The following is a 24,469-nucleotide window of genomic DNA, read 5'->3' on the forward strand; positions in this document are numbered from 1 at the left end:
TTGGAACCATAGTCAATCCGCTGTTCACTTCTACTTCAGAGTCCGAATCCCGCCCTCTCCAGCCCCCGAAAATTTTCAAACCCGCCCGGCGCAACTCCTCCTCCACCACGACGCCTCCTCCCTCCAGCAGGGGGTGCTGAATTGTTCTTCTCATCCCGTTAATGCTGTGTATCGGTCAGTTTTCTCATGTGTGCCTCTTCGTTTTTTTTAATGATTTACAGCTTATTTTCTTGTTTGCAATTTAGATATTTGTGATGGATTATCCAGTTGTCTTCTTTTTCTCTAGAAAGACAAGATACCCTGTTGTTCTTTTTGTAAATTATTTTTGCTATCTTGAATTTCTTGTGGGCTGATCGAAGACCCTTTTCAATTTTAACATATGTTACCATTCTTGATTTTCTTCCCTTGTTAAGAGAAAAGTAAGTTAATTTGGTTGCTATTCAAAGAGGCAATTTGGCATGCTGGAATTCGATTTATACCTGTGAAGTTTTAGCCCACTTGTCTGCATTTTTTTGTTTGGGAAAATGAAAGTCAAGTAAATATGAGGAGAGCAATTGCTGATTTGATTTTGGGAATTCTGTCAGATGTCCCATGTTGGATTTGCTGAGAGTGTGTTGATTATAACCAGGGTTGTGTGATTAGCTGACTGAGGATTTCAGTTTAGTTTGTTATCTCGTGCTGATGGCGAAGAAAAGAGGTAGAAAACCTGCTAAGCAAAAGGAAAGCAATATTGAGAATGTTGATAAGGAGGAGGCTGTGCCTGAAAAAAGTGAAAAAAATGAATTCCAGGACGAGGAAGGTATTATTACTCCAGCACTATCTATTTTTCAAGCAGCCCCTTCTGATTGGTTCTTTACTTTGCCTTCGCTTTTTATTGCTGGTAGTTCATTGTGTTCTCGGAATTAATGGATAGCAAGAATTGAACAATGGATAAGATTACCAAAATTTTTGACTTTGCAGATGATTTTTGCATGGTTGTACCTCACCCTGATAACAAAAGTAGGCTCACCCTTGATTACTACATTTAGCAGATTCTTTAGAACCTTTGTATTTGACCTCATCTACCACCTACTAGTGAATTCTAATGTAGATGAAGTATGCATAGAAGAGAAGGAGGCGTCTAACTTGTGTTGAGAAAACTGTTCTCTGTTTTGAAAGAATGAAGTTCTAAATTAATCTCAAAACTTCATATCCATTTTCACAGTAAACTTTTATTCACCATAAACATTTTACCCCCTTTGAATGTGTCTGCCACTTAAATTTTTTATGTTAAACCTTGCATGCAGTTGCTTTTCAGGCAGGCAGTACAAAATTTCGTGCAAACTTTTACAGTATTTGTCTTGCATTTATAAGGGAGCACCTTCATGAGTTTTTTTCCAAATAAGTTTAGAAACCCAATATAAACATGTTGCCTTCTAAGTTGGCATCCTTCTGATAGAATTGATCACTAGTAGCAAGAAGTGAAATCACAATGCCCTTTTGCTAACCCTGTGTTGCAATGGACTATGTTTAGGCCTATCTCCACATGGAACGATAATGTTTAAAAGAACTGGATTTGCTAGAGAGCATGAACTTGAATAGCAGACCAAATACTATCAGTCCATAGGAGTCCACTTGGAGATGGTCCTAGAGTTTAACACTTTACTTATTGTTTAATGCTTTAAGCATGTCTTATGTTTTGTAATTTGGTTCATAGTCTGAACCAGTGAGCTGCTGTAGGTCATTATGTTTTTCTCCATGTCATTGTATCATGGTTTAGCTATGGTTGCTTACTGGAGTCAACCATGAGCAAAAGGAAACTCGCTGAACAAGCATTTTGGTTCTTCAAGTCTATTTGTCATATGGCAGTGCTATGTATTAGATCCCTTTTGGGTAGCCTATGGACTGAAGATATTTTGCAATAGAATCCATCTACTGACAGATTTGAGGCATAACATCTGTTCTTCCAGTTTTCTCTTTTCGAATTTTTTGCACCAATCATGCCCCTAAAGCTAAATTTTCTTCATTCATAAAGCAACCTGACAGTGAATTAAATGCCTAAAGCTGACTATTTCAACGCCAATGTTTTCACAGCTCACAATTGTTGGCTCTAACACACCATTTCCTTTTAATTTTTGAAGCCTTAGAGTACACAATTGTTGGCCTTTAGATGATTCAAGCACAATATTGGTGAACACTGCTGATTAAAGAATTTTTGTTCTGGAGTTAGAAGTTTATCTGAACATCTGATTCTGGTATCTCAATGGTCGGTGCTTATACTAAATAATCTGCTGTAGTCCTTGGGTGCTTATACTAAATATTGGTGGGTGCAAGCTAAGCAATCTGAGCTTTACTGTTAAATTATTTTGATTCTTTTGAAGTCCTTATCTGGTCAATGACATTCTTCCTAAACAAAAAAAGATGCTTCAGTTTTGCCTCATACACCTTTTGGTTTGGAACTTTTGTCATCCAGTTGAACATCAAATTGCTGCAATCAGGGCACTTCGACATATGGAGATTGAACAGTTGCGAACCATGTTGCATTTGCTTCGCTCGTGTTTCAGCAAGGAACAGCTTCAAGTTCCTCTACTGCAGTTTTTTAAAGAAAATTTTCCAAATCTTTCCATTGTAAAGAATGAAAAAAATGGCATATATGAAGTGCAACAGAAAGATGACAAGGGTAACTTGTACACAAACCAAGCTAATGGAGGAAACTTGCATGCTTCTCTTCTACACCGCTTGTCTATGACTTACCCAGATTTCTCTACTGTAAAGCCGTCTCTTGGTGACTTTGAGTTTTCAAATAAAAGTGGTAAATGTAAATTGCATTTTGACTTGTTTCAAATCTGAATCTGTATTTCTTTTGGTTATTTTCTCTTATTTGTCTCTTAATTCTTTGCAGTGAAAGCAAGCTTTTTGGGCGTGGATTGTATGCAGATCAGAGGATTTGTATGTTCTCATTTAACTTATTCTGACCACTATCTTATGTTTGTATTCACAATGACCAATTTCTCTCTTCCTACTTTTGGTGTCCGGAGTATATATATAAATTTTTGTTTTAATGACATGCGAGACCAGTAAAGTATGAAAAATATCTAAGATGTACACATATTTGTCTTTGGAATGGTTTCAATTTTTTTTTAAGTTGGGATAACGTGAAGTCATAAACTCATTCATCTTTTAGACCTGATAGGCTTTTCTTGATACTTGTTATTTTCACATATAGTTGATTGTAATCCTAAAAATTTTGTTTTTCAGAAAAATTTGTGTTTGACTTTTGTTTTTGGAATGATGTCGTTTTACTTGCATATCTTTATCAAATTGGCATGTGTGTGAAGTTAGTGACATATAGTGTTTGGATATACATGATATGGCATCACTTTTAATGTTTACACATGGTGAACTAAATTTCATTGGTAACAATGTCTCTTCTTTGTTAGCCATGATTATTTACACATGGTGAACTAAATTTACACATGGTGAACTAAACTTCAGAAACTTAATCTGATAATTAAGTTGCATCACCAATTGTGGCTGCAGTTTTCATGCTCAATGTGCTACACCCACTGTTGTATTAGCTATTGGTTATGAACTTGGTCGTGCTTTCTCTGGATTATCATGAATTAGCTCAAGGAACTGTTTATTGCATTAGCTTTTTATTTTATTTAATAAATGTATTTTTTGTGGCAGGATTTAGAAGAGTTATCTGATGCCACAATCTTTGAGCGGCAGGACAAATTTCGAACTCCTGATGTATGTGGCCCAATGCATTTTTAGCTATCTAGTTCTGTTTGTTGTGCTTTTTCTACATGCATTTGGGTGAATTTTCAGGGTTAATGCTTCGTCTAGATCTCCAATTTTCTAGTTTGTTATTGTCATGAGTTGTTGCATATCCTTGCTTTATTATCTGGTTCTGGATATCAACACAAGGGGAATCTATCATGAATTCTGAATACGAAGAATTCAAATTGCACATACACAAAGTTTCGATTTTAGCAACACTGCTCATAAGTCAGCACATAATGCAGTAACATCTTTGAGATGTTTGAAATCTGGCAGTCTGGCATCTTGACTTTTTAATAATAATGTTTCCCTTGTGGGCTAGGAAATGGGGTATGAGAAAAAGGATGAATGACTGACAGTTGCAACGAAGTTCCTATAGCAATGTGCACATAAAATACTGACAATCTAAAATAATTCATGTGTTGTTTGTCCTGTCTGCAGGTGAATAACCAGAGGCTGTCTGTAGGTCTGACACCGAAAACCAAAAGGCTTCCCAAGCATGGAGAGATGCTTCTATCCGTCCATGGCTCACCCCTTGGTGTTTATAAGGAAGATAACATGGAGGCAATAGATGGTACACATCTCCTGACCTTCTACCCTTTTTAGCATACATATCAGATTAAAGGACTCAGATGACATTATCAACTATTACTGATCAACTTCTTTGTCATAATTTTGTGTTTTTCCAAAGCAATTCTGTAACTGTACATTGCTATCTGAGTCTGCACTCATGCTTGAATTTACTTCTGACGTCTTAATTTATGCCTGCAGAGGTGGAAGATGGTTGACGAGTTCGGATGCTCAATCATTATTCCGTTTTGTAGAATTAAGATTTTGCTCTCCAGTTTGAAGTGTATCTGAATGTATGTTCTACTTACTCTCATTAGTACAAATCCAAAGTTGTATCATATGGTTTTGCAGTCTGGTATGACATATGAACATACCAGTATTGCTGTTGTGGGTAGAGAAATGATGGACCTTTAACATCTGCACTCATCACATTCATTAGAGGTTGTGGCCATCTGTTATATGTCAAGAGATTTAACAGTCCTCGGGAAGAATGAGTAATTTGGAGAGATCAAAATATGTTTTGGCGAATATTCACATTATTTTGTTGTGCCCATGAATTTTGATCTCTTTTCTTTTATTTCCTAACCAAATGTTATAAGAAGCACAATGCTTTCTACGCTAAATGCTGTGAGAAGTAAAACGACTTGATATAATTCCACCAAATCTTAACCATAGCCGTTAGCAAATGGCAACGGGAGAGTAATAGGGCAGGGATGCGGGAATTTTTCTCCCTCCGTTTTAAATTCCCCGCTTCAATTTATTAATATAAATAAATGTAATGTATTATATAATCTAATAATAATAAATTTAGAATAGTTGGCAACTAAATATAATCTTTATTCCATTTTTATCCAAATTTCTAATTGATATTTGGCACAAATATGTTATGCGTTCTATGAGTATTTTCAAATGTTATTTATACAATCCAATTAAGTTTTTTTAATTTTTTGGTATTTTATTTCAACACTTTTCTTGTTTTATTTTTCATTTTTTTCATCTTCGTATTTTATTTTATTCTTTGAGTTTAGTTTTGATCTATTGAATAAAAGTTTCTAGAAAAAAAAAATTAAATTATCATTCACGGGAAAAGCGGGACGGGGTGGGGACGGAAGGAGTTTTTTGGCAATAGGGCGGAGGACGGAGGAGGGATCTCCCGCCCCTAACCCGCCCGTTGCTATTTCTAATAGCTGTCCAGCATCCCATTTTAACATAATGGGCCTATATGTATATATATTCTTTGATTAGTGAAAAAATGATGGTTGCTCTTTGAGGATAAACACGGTGTATGACATTGACAAGCTGAACTATTATGTGTTAATGGAAAGTGGGTAAGAAACTCGACCAATTCCAACTTCTAGATTTAGTGTTCAATGAAGGAGAAGACGTGTACAACTGGCTGAAATGACTTGGTTTCATGAGGTATGGGTTCTTGGTCTTGTGGAAAGTTTTGTACTTTATTTGTGCAAACGTGGAACGTAAAATATGCATAGATGCTTCTCATGAGTTACCAATTACACTACTGACTAACTTGTATTATAATGTAGTAATTAAAAGCAGTGTATTGGCACATTAGAAAAATGATTAACTTCACACTAGTGGTTTTTGGAAAAATTCTCTTATGTTCCTTTAGGAACTATCATAGAATTTCAACTACGATATCCATGATTTTGTAGTGTACATTATCGATTGAAATTCAATTCGTGCAGTTTCCAAGATTCAAATACTAAAACTATTTGAAAATCTTGAATAGCCTAAGACAGTCAAGAACTAGCTTATAGCTCCATCCCATTTCTTGAGCCCATGGCCTGTGCATGTAAATTTGTTTTGTATGCGTACACCATTTCTTTTGGTGCTTTATGTTATGTTTGTGTGTGAAATTGGTGGCAGAAATTATTGAAAGGATCATTCATCATGAGAATTGAGAACAAGAAAAAGTTATGTCCCAACTGCCTATGGTGGTGACCTACAATTGAACAAATTGAAACCATTGGCTCTTTTTGGCTTTGCTGCATTACATTGTGTTTATCAATCCACAGCTTTTTTTTCTTCCCCCTTTTGTCTGGGTGGGTGGCATCTCATGCCAGATTCTCTGTGGGACTGCAGCTTGTATGTATAGAATTTCTTTGGGGCTACTACTTGCCAAACACCTTTAGCTGTCTCTTTTTATTGATGTATCATTTTGCCTTGGGACTGATACCTCCTCTCTCCATCCACCACCTGGAGACTAGTCAGCATAACAAACCATCCAAATCAATTTTAAAAAAATATTATTTACACTTTTTTTTTTTTTTTTTTATTAATCACACTTTTACTATCGTTTTAATCATATAGTAATTTTCATTTATTAAACTATAAGATAAAATAAATGTTGAAAGTTAACGTGTTTGGATAGTATATTATTTGAGATAATTTTATTAAAAAAATACTATAGTACTTTTTTGACGTGATATATACGATGAGAATAAGTTTTCGGAAAAAGAATCCCGCCAGCAATATTCTCCCCCAGAGATGTTCCCACTATAGATCTGCATCAAGAATTCAGCACAGTTTTACTAGGTGCCATATTATTATTATTGTTGTTGTTGTTGTTCTCTTATAGAAGGAAGTTGTGGCCATAAAGATTGAAGAAATCAATACTAGAGATAAAATTTACTACTACAATGTACTAAATTTGAGTACAAAATAAGGAAGAATATTGTGAGAGATTTGAAAATGAAAGTCATTTGCAACTTCTTAGTGACTGAGGAGTTGGAAACGGTATAAAGTCTTCCCACTCATAACAAGAATCCGGCTGTCATCAATGACCATAGAAGTTGTTGTATAATGGCAAGTCCCTGTCCCAAAGTCTTCCAATTAAAGTTGTATGCATTTGTTTTTTTTTTTTTTTTTTAAAAGTTGTATGCATTTTCACTCCACAGTTCTGCACTACCTAGAATTAATGGACAATAATTATATAATAATAATAAAGATATCATTAGAGAACCACTAAAAAGTTAACTTACGACAAAAACAAAAAAAAAAAAAAAAAGGAAGCAGCACAGTTTGACAGGGATTAGGCCATTTGTCAAATGGTAAAGTCAATGTTTGATGAGTAAAAACTTCACTTGGAAAGAACAAAATGATGTCAACAAAACAATGTGGAGAGAAATTATACGTAAGTGTGAATCAAACAAATAAAAAACTCGCAATGGATTTTCTCTCCTATCTACTCCCTCTTTATTTTATTCTCTATTTCACTTTTTATTATATTATTATTTTTTTTCATAAATATTATATTTTAATTCCTTTTTATTTTCTTAACATTCAATAACTATTAATTGAGTAATACACAAGATTTCACAAATTCAAAAAATAAAAATACACAGAAAAAAGAGATTTTTCATGAATTCTCTGCTGCATTTTGTATTGTATTATATATATTATATTTTTGAGACAGTTGTATTTATTTTTTTACTGTGTTAGTAGTTATTTGATGGTTAGAAAATAAAAAAAAATTAAAATATGATATTTATAAAATAAAATAATAATATAATAAAAAGTGGAACAACGAGTGTAACAAAAAAGTGGGACAAAAGATTCGCCGTGACAAAGACCTCTATTTGTCTTGAAAACAGCTTATTGATTTATTTAGCATTATCAAAACATTAAGCCCTTCAGCCCTCCTAAAGAAAAATGAGAAAAAAAATTTTGAAATAGAACCAATTAAGTGTCAAATCAATTTTAGAATATGGTGAAGTGGTTGTGTACCTACAAATGATTAGCTAAAAGTTGTCCAAAAGATCAGGAGTGAAGCTTTAGACAAACACTGCCCTTTTACTTTGCTATCTTTATACACATATTCTTTAAAATAACTATATTCACTTCCGCTATTTTTTTGATTTGAATAATTAATAATATTTTTGGACGAATTGTTCATGCATCTAATTATATGCCTCAATAGCTAGCATTTTATTATGATTCATATGGAATTTTTACATATTAGTTACATCAGAATTAACACAATGTTATATTGCTCCTACATTTTAAAATTTGACTTTATTGGCAAATTTGGGACAGTTCCAGCCCCTAACCCTAACCAAACTAGAAGAAAAAAAGATTGTATCATCAAGTTTCTGATTTGAATTGTAAAGCATTAAACATAAGTTAATTATTCTATACTGTCAGCATAATTTCTTATTAACTCCACAATCAAAATTCACATAGTATAAGAGTTTCATGGATTGCAGGGAACAGGTGTAAAAATAAAATAAAATAAAAACAAAATATCCAATTCCTGAGCCCAGCTGCTTAGATCCACCCTACATGACAACATCCTTGTAAAATTCTGTTCTACTCCAACTTCAACTTCCGCTTGCAGCCTTCTCCGGTTCCCTTCCACGTGTCAGATGCCTATTGGTCAAAGGGGCATTCAAATTCAAGAAACTCTGCGTTGCATCTAATACATCAGCTTACCAATCCCCCCCAGAAGACTTCCAATTTGATTAATTGGATAAAGATTTATCCAATTGGTTGTCTAATTCATTGTTCAACCCAAATATGGAAAAATCCAAAACATCTAGTGAGAATAGTATTAGTAGTACTAGTACATGTCAGAATTCAAGAGTTTCTGTTGATCAAGAAACCAGAATCACAATAAGGGAAGATGAAAGTTCTGAAAGTGGAGGGGAAAAAAGTGGAGATTGTGGTGAAAAGTCAGAAGGGTTGACTGTAAATAAGGGGTTGAATAATGATTTGGGATTGGAAGAGGATAAATATTCATGTGGGATTGAGGTCAAGCGTGGGAATATCGATGGGGAAAATCAGAGATTATGCAGAATATGCCATTTGAGTAAACCAGAAGATGAGAAGAATTCGATGGATTTGATTGAACTTGGCTGTGGATGCAGAGGTGAACTTGGTTTTGCTCATTCACACTGTGCTGAAGCATGGTTTAAGCTCAGAGGAAATAGGTAGTTATCTTTTTTTTCAAAAATCCAATCTTGGTTGTTTTGTCATCTTTGTGAGTGATGAATTCATATTTTTGGGCATAAGAGTTATGCCGGAATTTTGATTTTAATGCATTATTTGTTTGATTCAGTTATGTCAAAGGAATTTCCTTTGTTATATTCATGCATTAAGTTGTTTGACTTATGAACTTTTATGACTTTCTCATCAGTTACGTTAAGCTTGCTTTTCACGTCTAGATTATGATTAGAGAAGTATATTTACTTGATCCAATTCCTAAAAATGGTAGGAGAATACTGACTTGAATGCTATATTCTCTGACAAAAACTATGACCTATGCCTTGGATCACATTATAGTTGTGTAAAGCTCATTAAGGAAGGAATCTTTAGAAGAAGTGTTGAACTTCTTTTATGAGACAATTAATAGGCTGAACTTTTTCCCCTTTGCATTGTAGTCTTCTATTGTTGAACTTCATCCTTTATATATGCATTTTAAATCACATATTGTTTACCAATATCTCATATTTCCTATATCATCTGCGGTAATTTCTCTAGATTTAATCTGTCTATTGTGTTTCTCTTTTCATTTGCAGTTATTGCTTGTTCTGTGAAGTGCTCATATTGGTTAAGTTGTTGTGTTTCATATCTGGTTTTATGGATCAAAACTGGATAAATGAACAGATACCGGGGTCAAATACCTCAGCTCCATGCAAACACATGGAAACCTCTGATAGATACCCAACAAGCCAAGAGTTGACTATTTTTCCTAACAAGTTTTAAGATGTAAAATGAACTTTCAAGCACTTAGGTTCTTTGTATTGCTAGCACTTGTAAATCGCTTACCTATTTTTGAATTCATGGAGATGACAACTGGAACTCTGTCCCAAGAATGTTTTATACAGTCCAGTTGAAAAAATGTCATGCTTTTACCTGAGGTTATCTTAGTTCTTATAGTTGATGAGCATGAGACAATTGTCCTATGTTCTTCTTTTATAGAGCTTGTGGCATGTCATGATTCATTCCAGGGATTCCCATCTGTTATTTCTTCATCAGATTTCTTAAAACTTTCCCTGCTGCATTGGTGATTTATAGCCTAAAGCCATCTTTGTTCCCACTTTTACTGTTAATATGACAATATTTTTTGTTTTGGGTTTGGTATAATAATATTCAGATTAATCAACAATAACTCCTAATTCTTTCTAGTAACTGTGACATGAAATTCAGTAACTTTGACTCCATTCAGTGTTTCAAGGCAGGTCTGCTTGCAACTCGCTTTAAAACCATGCAATATGTTTCCAGTGTTCATATCTGAATCTTGCAGTGTATGTATGTCTTGACTATCATTTTCCCAAAAAAAAAAAAGCCCAAATAGAAAAAAATAAAAGAAATCTTGCTATTTGTTGTGCAAAATAGCTCATGCAACTGCTGGTTTGCTGTCTTCATGAAAGTCACAATTTTCAATTGAATTACTATATGCCTTTTATCATGAAGATTGACTGTGAACCTTAGCAAGTTGATGAGATGATACAATCCTTTTCTTTCCACCAATTTGCTTGTATGTCTTTTTCTTCAAGGATGATAGTGATAATTCATATTCTCTTTCTTACTGCTAGTTTTGATAGAAAACTGTCTGGACTGACTTTTTCATGCTTGAATTGTAGTCCATGTAAGAGATCACCTTTCATGTAAACAATATTGATCCTGGAGGCACTGTGTTTCTTGAAAAATTACTACATGGATATTTTGAAGTACTTAGTTTCTTTTCTTTTCTTTTTTTCTCCTTCTTGTCTTACGATGAAGAATGCAGTTTTAGTATTCACTCTTTTGTACGCGAAGTAGTGTAGTAACATTTTGGACAGCAGAACTGTTTGCAATTACTTTGAGATTCTGTGAATTATCTGCAATTTGCGGTTAAGCTGTTCTATTGTTCATCCATGCAGATTATGTGAAATTTGTGGCGAGACTGCCAAAAATGTTACAGGTGTCAGTGATAATAGATTCCTGGAAGAGTGGAATGAACAGGGAATAACTAATGGTGCTGCTTTCTCATCCGGAAGAAGAAGAGGATGTTTGCATAGCCAACCATTGTGTAACTTCTTGATGGCATGCTTAGTAATAGCATTTGTGCTCCCATGGTTTTTCCGTGTAAATATGTTTTGATGAGTAAATATAACATACATATTCTTTCCTGTGCGTGAAAAATCATTTCTTCTGCCTCTTGAGTCCTGACAGTGCAAGTCATTCGAAAGATTGCAATTGTTTTGTATTGGCTACGTACATTTGCCAAGCACTTAGGCCCCACAGATATTCAAGTTTTGAAGTCTTGTTATACATCTTCCGGGATTTTGGCAGCCATGAGGCTAGACTTATTTGTGCCCACTATTTGGCATCAGCAGAGATTTCTGTAAACAGGAACACATAGTCCTTGTGATTTAATTGGAGCAATGAGGCCCTTTGTCATTAGGAATGTGCTGTTTTTGGTATTCATCCTGCTTTGTGCTTTGTTTTCTTAAGAAAATCCCAGAGCTTGTTACATACTCCTTATGCTTCTTCTTGTCCTTGTGAACATATTTGTACACTTGAAAGATGCTTAGATGTGGGTTGCGTGTCTGCTCCTTAATCTTCTGTATGCAACCTGTTCAGCTCTGCTCTGTCCAACTTAATTCATCTCTTTTGAACCAAACCAAGACTCGACAATAATTTTGTCTTCAAGCTGATACCATTATGTAAAAGAAAAATTTCATGTTGCGTTGATTTCAACTGGAAAATTTGATAATGGACGTATACCTGTTGTTATGATCAGAAAAAAAACAGCTGAAGGTGCAATTTGCTTCAGTTTACATGGTGGTTCAACAGCATTTGCCGTCTCCAAATGCTTGAGCAGTTTCCTGGCATTTGCTGCTTCTATCTTGCCTCAACTTCCTCATACTCTGGACAAGAATTCTGGTAAGGTAACCAGTGGTAAACTGGAGCAGCAAAGGGGGATATGCATCTACTGCGTTCTGTTACTGCCTCTATATGTTGCAACTCTCCACATTAGCCTCTTGAATGATAGCAGCTTTGTGAAAATTAAACATTGGCAAGAAAAAAGAAAAAGAAAAAGGAATTTCAAGAGCTCATTTTCTTTTAAGAACATGAAATCATTATTGTTATCATTTTGCTTTCTCTTTTTCCTTCTAAAGGAGAGATGAAGGTTGGGTTACAAATAGAGCCTCAAGAGTTGAATGCTATCAGGAATTAAATGACCATTTTTTGGGGAGAGTGAAAATGGATGACTTCACCACAATATCTACATTTGAAGTTGAAAAAATTGTAAACCAAGCTGCAGAAAAAAGAAGAAAACTTTGATATATGCAAAAGAAGGTAACAAGAGAAATCCGTACTGCGACTTAGGTGTGGTTAAGTGTATGGCATGAAGATAAATTTAGGTAGAGCTTCACCATCAAATCCGTTGTAGTCTAGGTGGTTAGGATACTCGGCTCTCACCCGAGAGACCCGGGTTCAAGTCCCGGCAACGGAAACTTTTGGTTGGTTTTCAACATTTTTCACTATTCAGTCCTTACTGCTCTTTTTCTTTTTCTTTTTCTTTTTTATTAAACATTCATTTGTAGGAAAGGACTAGAGGGTCTCTGCATTGGGTTTCTAATTTGTTTGAAATTGGCCCATATACTCAAATTGATTTGGATGAAATATTTTTCTTTACGCAACTTCATCCCTATTTTTCTTTTAATCTATTCTTAGACTGTATCAATCAAATTATTTTTAAATTAAATCTAATTTCGTACCCACAAAAAAAAGAGTTAAATTTAGTTTGTACTCAGTAGTAACATGTTTGAAAATGGTATTTCAAACTGATAAAGCCATATCGAAACTACATTTTTTTTTTGTTTCTTGATACTTGACTGAACAAGTATACAACCTAAATTGCACATACAAATGACTTGAATTATTTGAGGTAATGCCTCATTTAACTTTAATCAGTTATAATTAAATTGCACGTAAATATGTCATTTACCTTTAATCTAGTCACTCAATCATTGGCAAGGAACTAATGCATTACTAAAACATTCATCAGGCCGTAATACATTCACTGACACAATCTACTCTGCCACACAAAAGAATTAAAGAGAAACAGGGAAATTGAAAGGTCCTAGATGGAGGATAAAAAGCTAATGGCAGCAGGATCGGATCTGTAAAAACAAAAATTTCGTTTCCCATACACGACAAATTTATGATGTGATAAGCAACTTCACCAGTTCGGCCTTTCTAAGTTTTGAGTAGCCTTTGATTCCTTTAGATTTTGCAAGTTCTTTAAGCTCAGGAAGTTTCATGTCCTCAACTTTCTGCAGAGCTAATACTTTCAATTCTGGAATTTCCGTTTCCTTCTTATAATCTGCAGCAGGCACCTGATCACTTCTAAGGTCAGCTGGTACTCCTCTGTTTGACAGAGGAATTGGGGACCTCCTCACAAAAGTAGATGGTGGACGAGTTAACTTTGAGTCCACCACTGATGAGTAATTGGCTTTCTGTTCCTTCCCTAGAGAACCCCGTTGCCGAGCCAAAATCTTGTCCCCATCTTTCCTAGCAGTTTTCCCTAACAAATGCATATAAGTTTTAGCAAAAAGGTGAAGCAGTAAACCGTGAAATCTTGATTGTGACGTAAAGATCAGAGCGCCTCTGTTAATTTATAACAGGTTTAAATAATGTCTGCTTTTTTAGGCATGGTGATATGATGTGTATTTGGAAAACTGAATTTAGATTGGAGCTACCTAAACATTTACTGCAAATAGTTCTTCAAATTTTGCATGGTTGGGGCAGTTGACGCCCATAGTAGCTTTCTGATCAATAAAGAATTGGCATGTTTGTACCTCCCTCTGAAGAAGAATAAGGAATTAAGGCTATGTTTTCACTCTTTCTTTTGCTGGTATACAGGAGGACATTTCTAACCTATGACCTCATTCTTTAAAGACGTATTTCTCTAACATATCCACAGCAAAAATTTTACCTTAACCACCTGAGCATCTATGATATTCTCTCTCTCTCTCTCTCTCTCTCTCTCTCTCTCTCTCTCTCTCTACCAAAAGAACAAACCAAATAAATGAAAAAAAAAAGGAGGAAGGATGAATCTAATGCAGCTAAACTTATGTATGTCTATCAGTTCTATCAGTTGCAAGATTAATATGTCAAGAAACTGCTATAGGTTTCTTTTGCATGCTTAGCACTACACAGATTGGCTATGTTATCTCTAGAAAATCAAGAACTATCTTTACTGTTCTGCCCCAAATTAGTGAAAGGCAACCATTGTCATACCCTTTGTTCTTGACTGACGAAGAACTTCCAAAACTGAATCCGCAGAGGACCCATCTTCAGATGGTTGGGAACTTCTCTTTTTCGAATTTGCAGACCTTTCTGAGATAGAGGATTGAATTCGTCTAAAAAGAGAAATGATCTCTTCCCGATTTCTGGAGGATTGATTTTCCTTATTCTCATTCCCTTTTGGTATTCTTCCCAGGCCAGGACTTTGAGGAGATACACCTTTCCTATCACCATCAGCTTGTTTGCTGGAAACGACTGGATAATAATAAATATCCCTATTAGAGGCAAACAGTAGAGGTCCATCTGTAAACTCTGCCAAATTCAACAAGCTGCATCAAGAGATGATACCTCAGTTTCAATATCCAAAAGTTCACTTTTGTACAGATGCTTGCTAGTGAGACATCACAACTGTATGATCATTACGCTTCTACCGGATTATTCTATTCCACCTCTTAAAAAAGAAAAGAGACTTGACAGCTAATGACAGCTCAACCAATCAAGACGTAAATGAGATTAGCCAACAAGGTTTAGATTATATTGCAGCAGCATCATGCCAAAGCGCATAGAAAGATGACTAAGTGCTCATTCACATTGTTATGGAGGTATTGACACAAGCAGAAAAACATGTTAGTAATAGGAAATAGCTCATTGAAAGTAATCTCATATAATAGGATATACTGATTCCAAGTCATTCATCTTTGGTGATAAATGGATAGCATACCAACATTACACACGAGTATAGTGTCTCTCTCTGATATGAACAAAAATTTAGCGCTAGCCAGATTGATCTTTAACTCAAACTCCAGATTTCTTGCCCTCAAATTCAAGGACAGCAATAACACCAAATTTTCAAATTTTCCATCTTTTGATCCAAACAAGCAACAAGAAATTACGAAATATAAATTCTACTAGCAGAGGTCAGGTAAAGAAACTTGTCATTTCAAAACATATTGCAGTAACAAGGCAACTAAGTCTTCCCAGCCACATCACGCAAGGAGCTGGGCTTGGACTAATTTGGGTCTGTGACCACGCTGTCTCTATAATCATCAACTTAGGACTAGGATTTAACGGGTGAGCTGACATAATTATTGCCAAAATTTAGAATCAAGCACCAAAGTTCAGCTGGTTGTACATTTAAATATTGTTAGGGAATAGTGTACAAGAGCAGCAAGTGGATGAAAAATAGCATCTCGCTAAGTTCCATTATGGAACTTCCATAGCTGCCAGAACAGCCTACAGCTTAGAGAAATTTGTGGTCTATAGTCCGAAGACATGTAGCAAAATTATTAGAAGCAGCCTTCAGCCACTAGCTAGAATATCTGAGCATGGAATTTTGTTTGTAGTCGATATAGTTAGATCCAAATCTGTCCACTGATGAAAACTACCTATTGGTAGTATGATCAAAACCAAATGGACTGGCATGCCAGTTCCAAATGGAATCGCATAGCAGCAAAATCTCACAAGACAAACCTTGAAGATGATCTGTATAGATAGGAGGTGCTGTCAACAAAACATCTAACACAGAGGACGATGAAAATCTTGTATTGATAGCAATGAGAGAAGCGTGCACTCGAAAGGACTGAAGCTTTGACTGTAGGTGAGAATAGGTGATTTCAGGAATGCTGAACATTTTTTATTGATTCGCATGAAGAGAAATTCAGAAGATCGATTAGGTGCAAATACTGACAGACCGAAAATCAAGCCACAGATTAATCCAAGTGGGATAGCGAATCACATAATTCCAGAAGTTCCAAAAGCTTAACCACTTAATAATGGTTGGAATAAGGTGGAAGAGGAAGCAGATTTAAATGTGTTTATATATTGCTTAAGTGGATTATTTAGGAGAATGTCCTGCTTAATCAATCTTCAGCATTCTTCATCAGAAGAAGCTTCCACTAGCATAGACTATCCAATCCACTATGTAATTCCATTGCATTCTGCATTATCAATTGAATAAAAGTTTCACCATCTATACAACCTTTTACAAATTCTTAACCATGGCAGTCGGATCATAACCTTTTTGATCAAGCATACCAGCAATCACAAAAATTTCAGGAGGCAGAATATTGATCCCCAGAATGAACTATCCACCAACAATGCAATCATACTCCTAAATGCATATATCATTTTCACAGCAAAATCCCAATAGCATAATCAGCTGAATATGAACATTACACGTGCTTGGGGGAAAACACAAAAGATATTCAAAAAGATGACAACAGTAATCATAAAATTCAAAATATATTCACAAACATGCCATAGAAATCATTGAAATTAATTAATGAGGAAGATTTAAAATTGTACCTTTTACTTTGAGAGGAAAAAACTCGCTTTTGCTCGAGGCAGAAAAAGATGGCAAGTGAAATATAGAAGACTGAAAACAAAAAGCAACTACACCCATAATTCTTTGTTTCTTCAAACCTCAGCAGATGCTCTATGGAATCCTATTCTTAGATCTTTAAGGATTAGATTGACTCCAAAAATTGGTTCTTGTAACACCACAGCATTGTACTAGTCATACGTGTATATTTGACGTCCACTATCCCTCTTTGGCACACACCACTTCTAGGCGCGTAATTTCACGCGCCCTCTTTGGAGTGCTCCTGCAGTTCTATAGTGGCCTATTTGGTGGTTTATTTACCGGGCTCTGCATTTTGCCGCCAATTTTTCTCATTTTGAGGAGACTTGAAGAGCAAAATCCATGTTGTTAACGACCAAAACATCCTCAACGGGCTTCTGGGTTTGTCCTTTTGCAAATAATTCTAGAGAAAAACCACTGAAAAATGGCACTTCTCAGGCTTTGCCAGGGAACCCATATTCAAGAACCTCTCTTTTTCCCTCAAGCGTTAGTCATATTTCTATTGGTCTTCCACCTAAAGCTAGCGTTTTGTCTGCTAACAGAACAAGAAATATTCGTAGTATTGATAACAATACTGAAATTATCAAATTTTGTGAATTGGGTAATCTTGATAAGGCCATGGAATTGTTGTTTAAGTATGAAAAATTGAAACTTGATGCAAGAACTTATTGTTCATTATTGCAACTGTGTGCTGAATATAAGTCAATTGATAATGGTAGGGAAGTTCATTCAATTATTGAGAGAAATGGTATTGAAACTGGTGGTGTTTTGGAGTCTAAACTTGTGTTTATGTATGTGAGTTGTGGGCATTTGATTGAAGGGAGAAGGATTTTTGATAGAAGTGAAAGCAAGAACGTTTTCCTTTGGAATTTATTGATGAATGGGTATGCAAAGATCGGCAATTTTAAGGAAAGTGTAAATATGTATTATAGGATGCTGGAGTTGGGAATTGAGATGAATTCTTATACATTTTCTTGCATTTTGAAATGTTTTGCTGCTTTAGAAAATGTAGTTGAGGGGGAAAAGGTCCACGAGAAAATTTTGAAATTGGGATTTGGTTCTTATAGTGCTGTTGTGAACTCGTTGATTAGTTTTTACTTCAAGTGTGGAAGGAGTGGAAGTGGGCAGAAGTTGTTTGATGAAATGCGTGAAAGAGATGTTGTATCTTGGAATTCTATGATAAGTGGTTATGTGGCAAATGGACTTGCCGTTAAGGGGATAAAGTTTTTCATGGAAATGCTACGTTTGGGAGTTGATGTTGATTTGGCTTCTATGGTCAGTGCCCTTGCAGCCTGTGCAAGCATCAAGGACATGTTGCTGAGTAGAGCCATTCATGCTTACGCTGTAAAAGCAGGTTTTGATCTAAAAATGCCATTTACGAATACATTGCTGGATGTGTACGCTAAATGTGGTGATATGGATGGGGCAGTTTGTGTTTTTGAAAACATGGGTGAACAAAATATTGTATCATGGACCTCCATGATTGCAGGGTATGCTAGAGAAGGATTATCTTATGAAGCTATTGAATTGTTTCATGAAATGAGAAAGAAAGGCATAGATCCTGATGTTTTTACTGTAACAAGTACCCTTCATGCTTGTGCCTGTAGTGGTTCATTGGAAAGTGGAATGAAAGTGCATGCCTATATCAAAGAAAAGAACATGGAAACAAATTTAGTGGTGTCTAACGCTCTCATGGACATGTTTGCAAAATGTGGAAGTATGGAAAATGCTGAAGCTGTTTTCTCTCAGATGCCTGCAAAGGATATTGTATCATGGAATACAATGATAGGAGGCTATTCAAAGAACTCTCTTGCTAATGAAGCACTCAGTTTGTTTGCTAAAATGCAACCTCACAAAAGGCCAGATGATGTAACAGTAACATGCATCCTTCCTGCTTGTGCCAGCCTAGCAGCTTTGGATAGAGGCCAGGAAATCCATGGCTACATCCTGAGAAATGGGTTGTCTTCTGACCATTTTGTTGTTAACGCACTCATTGACATGTATGTAAAGTGTGGTGCATTAGTCATGGCCAAATTACTATTCCGTAAGATTTTATCAAAGGATCTGGTTTCTTGGACGATAATGATAGCAGGTTATGCCATGCATGGGTTTGGGACTGAAGCTGTTGCAACCTTTCGGAAAATGAGGCAAGCTGGTATTGAACCTGATGAAGTTTCTTTTATTTCCATTCTCTATGCTTGTAGTCATTCAGGATTACTGGATGCAGGTTGGAGATTCTTTAATATAATGAGAAATGAGTTTTACATCGAACCCAACCTGGAGCACTATACTTGTATGGTAGATCTTCTAGCCCGTGCTGGGAAACTATCTAAGGCATACAAGTTCATCAAGGGCATGCCAATTGAACCTGATGCAACAGTATGGGGAGCTCTGCTTTGTGGGTGTAGAATTTATCATGATGTAGATATGGCTGAGAAAGTTGCAGAACATGTATTTGAGCTAGAGCCGGAAAACACAGGACATTATGTACTTCTAGCAAATATTTATGCAGAGGCAGAAAAATGGGAAGAAGTAAAAAGGTTGCAGGAAAAGATAGGCAAACGTGCCTTGAAAAAGAACTCAGGTTGTAGTTGGATTGAGATCAGGGGCAAAGCTTATATCTTTGTTTCTGGTGATAGTGCATTCCCGCAGGCCAAAAGCATTAAATTCTTGTTACGAGATCTGAGAAGGAAAATGAATGAACAAGGCCACTCTTCCAAACAGAAGTATGCACTAATCAATGAAGATGAGATAGAGAAGGAGGTAGCTCTCTGTGGTCACAGTGAGAAATTGGCTATGGCCTTTGGAGTATTAAGTTTGCCACCTAGCAAAACCATACGAGTCACTAAGAATCTCCGAATATGTGGTGACTGCCACGAGATGGCTAAATTCATTTCCAAGAAGCTTGGAAGGGAGATTCTCTTGAGAGATTCTAGTCGATTCCACCATTTCAAGGATGGGTCTTGCTCTTGCAGAGGTTAGTCTTGAACTGCTAGCAGGCTGAGGAACGAGTAAAAGGTGGACTCATGGATGTAATTACCTATATCATGGTTATGACATTGAGGAGATGATTGCTACAATCAATCTCAAAATTGCAGCAAGTTACGTCTGTTACTTCTTTGCTGCTTCATATTTCTGAAAGCGTTCAAAGACTATAGTATTGCCAGTTGAGCATTCAGATTTCTGATCAACATTCTGACGACCTTCCTCTTGCTAATGCAATGCCTCATCCATGGTGCTTTAGACTGGTGCCGTAAAGAGATCAATCACTACACCGGGAAAAAGAAAAGATGGTAAATCTGATCCAGAAAGATGGCATCGGCCTGGAAGTAACAGTTGTACTCAGACTTGTACAAATGATGAGCTAAGTTGAATTGGCAGTGTTGCTGAATAAAGCTGGTGAAAGGTTAAGGATCATCTGCCTCAAAGTAGGTATATTGCTTCCAACTGTGTTCCTACATTCTAAGGGTACTTATGATCCTAGAATGATCACTGGAAATTTGTATTCATAAATTGAACGAGTCATTGTATTCCTAGGGAATAAATACCAATCTAGATAATAGGCCTCATATGTTCAGAAATGAAAAATTGGCAGACTATATTTGCAACTAAGTAGATCCTTTACATTTCCTTCATGGAGCAGCTCTCAGAATCCTTGCTTTCTTCCATGAAAAGATTCCGAGTCTTTATCCAGAATGAGTATTGGTTGATTAGTTAATCTCCAAAGCTCTTCAAAGTGCATGCATCCTGAAAATTATCCTTTTCATATCTGTTTATAACACTTGAAAATATACAGTCTAAAACAAATGCTGGAAATTTGGATTTCTGCTAGACACAGAAAACTATATTGCATATTTCTATATCCAAATTCCTCACCAATCTTTTTTTTTTTTTTCAATGAATAACTGATGTTACTAATAATCATTAACAATTCTTCTCTCGTAGAGGAAATTGTGATTGAGCAGCACATGATATCTTTTTTAGACATGAGAAAGTGTTTCACTGACTATTAGGACTGGTTGGGATCGCCTTTTCCTCTGTAAAAAACCAAATCTTAAGTATGTTAACAGTTAATTACTCTTCTGGCATGAGAACATTCCTGTTCCTGATCCCACCCACCCAACAATTAACATGGGATTGGCACAGATTAATTACAATATTTTGGATTTGGAATTCTTGACTAGATAGCCATGAATCTCATGACATTATTTTATTCTAGATAAGAAAAAAAAGGAATTGATGTTGACACTTCAATTTTTGTTTATGACACTTCCTTTGAATTTTTTTAATAATGTGAAAGGACAAAACTACACTTATCTTTTGTTCAAGTTTCAACTTAAGAAAATGGAGCTGTTGTGAATGCAAAGAGTAATAGGGATGTCTTGTTTCGTCCTTCTACATGATTCAAAAAGTCAAGGAGAGTGGCAAGTGTCCAAATTAAGACAAATGTGAACAATTGACGAGAGCAAAGGGGTCTATTTTGCTGTTTTTCCCTATCATATCCTCTCATGCAAAAGAAAATCATTCCAACTATCATTGTCATACATTTTCATTGTGTTTAGAATGCAATTACTTTCAGGCCACGTACATGATTCCATCTTGCCAATGAAGGTTTAGACTACTGGGACCTTGTGAGCAATAGATTTTGGCATCAAATTTGACTATTAGTTTTATATTCACAACATAGTAGTAGAATTAGTTTTAGGGTGTTTAATAATCCAATTCAATACTTAAATTTAATAGATTTAAATTTTAATATATTCATGCGTGTTTAATAATAAAAAATTGAACATCTAAATCAATTAAGTAACATTGAATTTTCTAAGTGATAAGTGACTTATCATTTAATGTGATATACACTCAAATGTATCAAATTTAGTACTTAACAATTCAATAACTTAATGAATTCAAATTTTATTTTATCAAATGTACCTTTAGTCTCTCTATTTTTTTAAAAGAGGATTAATAGTAATTCTCCACTTACCCGTCTTGATAACTTGAAGCCATGCCCTGTCAATTACAGTTGAAGCGTTTTATCAATTAGGCTGAGCTTCGTTGTCATTCTTTGTGTTGTTGAACAAGAATAGGAGCAATGTTCTTATTCTGACTAACCAAAGAGAAAAGGGGAAAAAAAGCACATAAAGAAAATCCCACCCTTATCCTGGTCCACGTCCCTAGAAACGCAAACGTAGTAATCTGTTGCCAAGAAAAGTATGGGAAATTAAGTGAGGAAACTTGTTTACTTTCTCTTGCTTCTGTGTTTAATTCGTCCACATAATTGTAACATTTTCCAATCCTTTTTAAGTCCTGCAAATTTTGCAAGAATTTGTAGGAAAAAGCTAGTTACTCAAGCAATTATGATACTATTAATGACTAACTTTCTAGTCAAGTAAACATTTAAAGAAAATTCAAAAATTTCCCCTTTGTCTCTATTTCCTGTATTTTGCTATACCACAACCTGTTCAATTGAGAGATTGTTGAATTGGTAGGGCACATGATGTGACGGATCGCTATCACTTGAACAAAACCTTTTAGCCCTATTCAAAGAATTCTTGAATTGACAGGGCACCAGAATCCTTGAATTTATTAAGTTATTTAATTACTAAGTATTAAATCTAATATATTTGAGTATATATCATATACGTGATAAGTGAATAACTTATCACTTAATTTTGAAAGCAAGTTTTGTCATAGAAAATTCAGTGTCACTTATTTAATTCAGATGTTCAATTTTTTATTATTAAACGCATCTAAATGTATTAAAATCTGAATCCATTAAATTTAAATGTTGAATTAGATTATCAAACAAAGCCTTATTTTGCTATAAGAAGCTCTCAACTGATAAAAGTCTTGCAACTCAATTTATTAGTCAGTTTTGAAATCTTGTAAGTTAGAACTAAGGGCTGACTGACTGTAGAAACAAGGAAGGATAAATATATAGCTACTGAACTGATGCAAAAATTTTGATCTTTGGAATCAAATTCCAACCACAAGAATATAACATAGGGTGAAATTTTATGCTCCTAACAATTTTCATCCCCTACCTAGTTAAGTTAATCAAATCTGAGTTTAATGTACTAGAATTCGATCCTAGTGCCACCAACCCTCTTTATTTACTAGCCTAGTTCCAGCTTTATTGAGGTTAGGTGAGTTCGTCATTTACATGTTCTTTTTTTTTTTTTCCCAAAAAAATGGATCTGGTCCCACTTCAGCCCCAACTCTTATTTGAGTTGTTGGATTATTTCTCATTTTTTTGTTACAAGGGTCATTTACATGTTCTTGACATGCAAAAATGCAAAGGTAGTAGGAGGTCTCTTAGTGAAATTAATCCAATCGAGTCTAAACCTTCTCTGCACCAGCCTATATTTTAGTGTAATTGAAGTTAGGTAAATTCGTCATTTATATGTTCTTGACATGCAATTATAGTAGGAAGTCTCCTCCTTATTGGCCACCATTCTACATTAATTAAAGAAGGCAGGTAAATTTATCATGTAACATGACGCTAATAAAAGTATATTGGGGGGATTCCCTCCCTTGCTCAGTTGATCAATCATCTACTACTATTTGAGGAGTTTTCTTTCCTCTCTAAGTCACATCTTCCATTATTTGACCTTTGCTAAATTCATCACAGCTTCCCTTTTCTACGTAGTAAACTCATAATTTACTTTCATAAGAAATAAGATTTTTTCCTTTTCCTCCCGTCCACATTCTACATTCATTCATATGTGAGTAAAACTCATTATGTAGGACAAGGGTACAATTTCCTCTTCCCTCTAATACACATCCTATATTGATCGAATTAGGCGGATTCACCCTTTACTCTTTACTGCTACTACTACTACGACATTTATTATTATTATTATTATTTTGGCTTCAACATTTACTACTACTAATCAAACAAACAATACAGGTATTATGACGGTCATTCACACATCATAATTTCAGAATTTCTCCCAGCTTTTTATTTATTTATTTTTTATCCTTCCTACTCCCAACTGTTAGGCCAGAATTCAAACCCTGAATCTGACAAACGAACAAAAATTTTAAGCTATTGGTGCAACCCCAACTCTTCCAAACAAAATTCAGAAAAAATCTTGGGGTTGAATCTCCGCATATAAAATTCACATGGGTAGGTCTTGGTATTAAATTGTAGTACTTTACAATAATTTATCCCATAGCACAGTAAAAGGGATTTTCACTTCCCTTTCTTTTTACACTTATATATAGTACTCCTACCATACAGTATCAAGAAATGCATCCACCCCTGTTGAAGCTAAATCAAGCCTTTTATTATTTGATAGTTAATTGTTAATTTCTTGTAATGTTTTAGGCGGTGGAAATTGTCTGTCCTAATTAGAATTGGTCTCGGTTGATTGATGTCCAATTCCGAAATTGATTTTGATTCATTAGACGGTGCGGACTAGTCTTTAAGCAAATTTGAAAACTTTAGTGACCTATATATATGCGTTGCTACTCTGCTTCCTTTATAGTTTTCGATATTCCGCTGCAGGTTTTTTG

At 35.3% G+C, this 24,469-nt stretch overlaps 4 protein-coding genes and 1 non-coding gene across 8 annotated transcripts; 4 read left to right on the top strand and 1 right to left on the bottom strand.

Moving 5' to 3' along the window:
* On the top strand, window positions 1-4,866 carry LOC113726187 (uncharacterized). 3 transcript variants are annotated; one of them, XM_027249765.2, is made up of 7 exons: window positions 1-174; window positions 585-799; window positions 2,453-2,797; window positions 2,882-2,928; window positions 3,670-3,732; window positions 4,204-4,336; window positions 4,534-4,866. In XM_027249765.2, the coding sequence occupies exons 2-7, from the start codon at window positions 682-684 to the stop codon at window positions 4,548-4,550; spliced, it is 723 nt and encodes a 240-aa protein (XP_027105566.1). In that variant the 5' UTR covers window positions 1-174; window positions 585-681; the 3' UTR covers window positions 4,551-4,866. The 3 variants fall into 3 exon arrangements, with proteins under 3 accessions (XP_027105566.1, XP_027105567.1, XP_027105568.1); XM_027249766.2 differs by having other exon boundaries at window positions 629-799; XM_027249767.2 differs by having other exon boundaries at window positions 2-174; window positions 2,453-2,791.
* Window positions 4,867-8,724: 3,858 nt separating this feature from the next.
* LOC113726189 (uncharacterized) lies at window positions 8,725-11,739 on the top strand. Its single transcript, XM_027249768.2, has 2 exons — window positions 8,725-9,281; window positions 11,217-11,739. Exons 1-2 carry the CDS (start codon window positions 8,869-8,871, stop codon window positions 11,434-11,436), a joined length of 633 nt encoding a protein of 210 aa, XP_027105569.1. The 5' UTR covers window positions 8,725-8,868; the 3' UTR covers window positions 11,437-11,739.
* A 984-nt stretch (window positions 11,740-12,723) lies between these two features.
* TRNAE-CUC (transfer RNA glutamic acid (anticodon CUC)) lies at window positions 12,724-12,796 on the top strand. The gene has a single exon. It is a non-coding gene; the product is annotated as a tRNA-Glu (tRNA).
* Window positions 12,797-13,313: 517 nt separating this feature from the next.
* Window positions 13,314-17,120, bottom strand: LOC113726191 (uncharacterized). Of its 2 annotated transcripts, none has more exons than XM_027249771.2 (3): window positions 16,897-17,120; window positions 14,587-14,847; window positions 13,314-13,870 (listed from the first exon to the last, which is right to left on the bottom strand). In XM_027249771.2, exons 1-3 carry the CDS (start codon window positions 16,991-16,993, stop codon window positions 13,506-13,508), a joined length of 723 nt encoding a protein of 240 aa, XP_027105572.1. In that variant the 5' UTR covers window positions 16,994-17,120; the 3' UTR covers window positions 13,314-13,505. The 2 variants fall into 2 exon arrangements, with proteins under 2 accessions (XP_027105572.1, XP_027105571.1); XM_027249770.2 differs by having other exon boundaries at window positions 14,587-14,904.
* An 8-nt stretch (window positions 17,121-17,128) lies between these two features.
* Window positions 17,129-20,586, top strand: LOC140035056 (pentatricopeptide repeat-containing protein DOT4, chloroplastic-like). The gene has a single exon (XM_072074488.1). It carries the CDS (start codon window positions 17,294-17,296, stop codon window positions 19,931-19,933), a length of 2,640 nt encoding a protein of 879 aa, XP_071930589.1. The 5' UTR covers window positions 17,129-17,293; the 3' UTR covers window positions 19,934-20,586.
* The last annotated feature ends 3,883 nt before the right edge of the window (window positions 20,587-24,469 follow it).

The sequence above is a fragment of the Coffea arabica genome, chromosome 2c (assembly GCF_036785885.1).
Source record: "Coffea arabica cultivar ET-39 chromosome 2c, Coffea Arabica ET-39 HiFi, whole genome shotgun sequence".
Classification (NCBI taxonomy): Eukaryota; Viridiplantae; Streptophyta; class Magnoliopsida; order Gentianales; family Rubiaceae; genus Coffea; species Coffea arabica.

What these genes read in the sequence shown, in the direction of transcription:
- LOC113726187 (XM_027249765.2), top strand. Translation starts at nt 682, where the DNA reads ATGGCGAAGAAAAGAGGTAGAAAACCTGCTAAGCAAAAGGAAAGCAAT. An exon ending in TGAATTCCAGGACGAGGAAG is followed by an intron (nt 800 to 2,452) that starts GTATTATTACTC and finishes TTTGTCATCCAG; the next exon opens with TTGAACATCAAATTGCTGCA. An exon ending in TTCAAATAAAAGTGGTAAAT is followed by an intron (nt 2,798 to 2,881) that starts GTAAATTGCATT and finishes AATTCTTTGCAG; the next exon opens with TGAAAGCAAGCTTTTTGGGC.
- LOC113726189 (XM_027249768.2), top strand. Translation starts at nt 8,869, where the DNA reads ATGGAAAAATCCAAAACATCTAGTGAGAATAGTATTAGTAGTACTAGT. An exon ending in TTTAAGCTCAGAGGAAATAG is followed by an intron (nt 9,282 to 11,216) that starts GTAGTTATCTTT and finishes TCATCCATGCAG; the next exon opens with ATTATGTGAAATTTGTGGCG.
- LOC113726191 (XM_027249770.2), bottom strand. Translation starts at nt 16,993, where the DNA reads ATGGGTGTAGTTGCTTTTTGTTTTCAGTCTTCTATATTTCACTTGCCA. An exon ending in TTTTCCTCTCAAAGTAAAAG is followed by an intron (nt 14,905 to 16,896) that starts GTACAATTTTAA and finishes TGAATTTGGCAG; the next exon opens with AGTTTACAGATGGACCTCTA. An exon ending in TCGTCAGTCAAGAACAAAGG is followed by an intron (nt 13,871 to 14,586) that starts GTATGACAATGG and finishes TGCATTTGTTAG; the next exon opens with GGAAAACTGCTAGGAAAGAT.
- LOC140035056 (XM_072074488.1), top strand. Translation starts at nt 17,294, where the DNA reads ATGTTGTTAACGACCAAAACATCCTCAACGGGCTTCTGGGTTTGTCCT.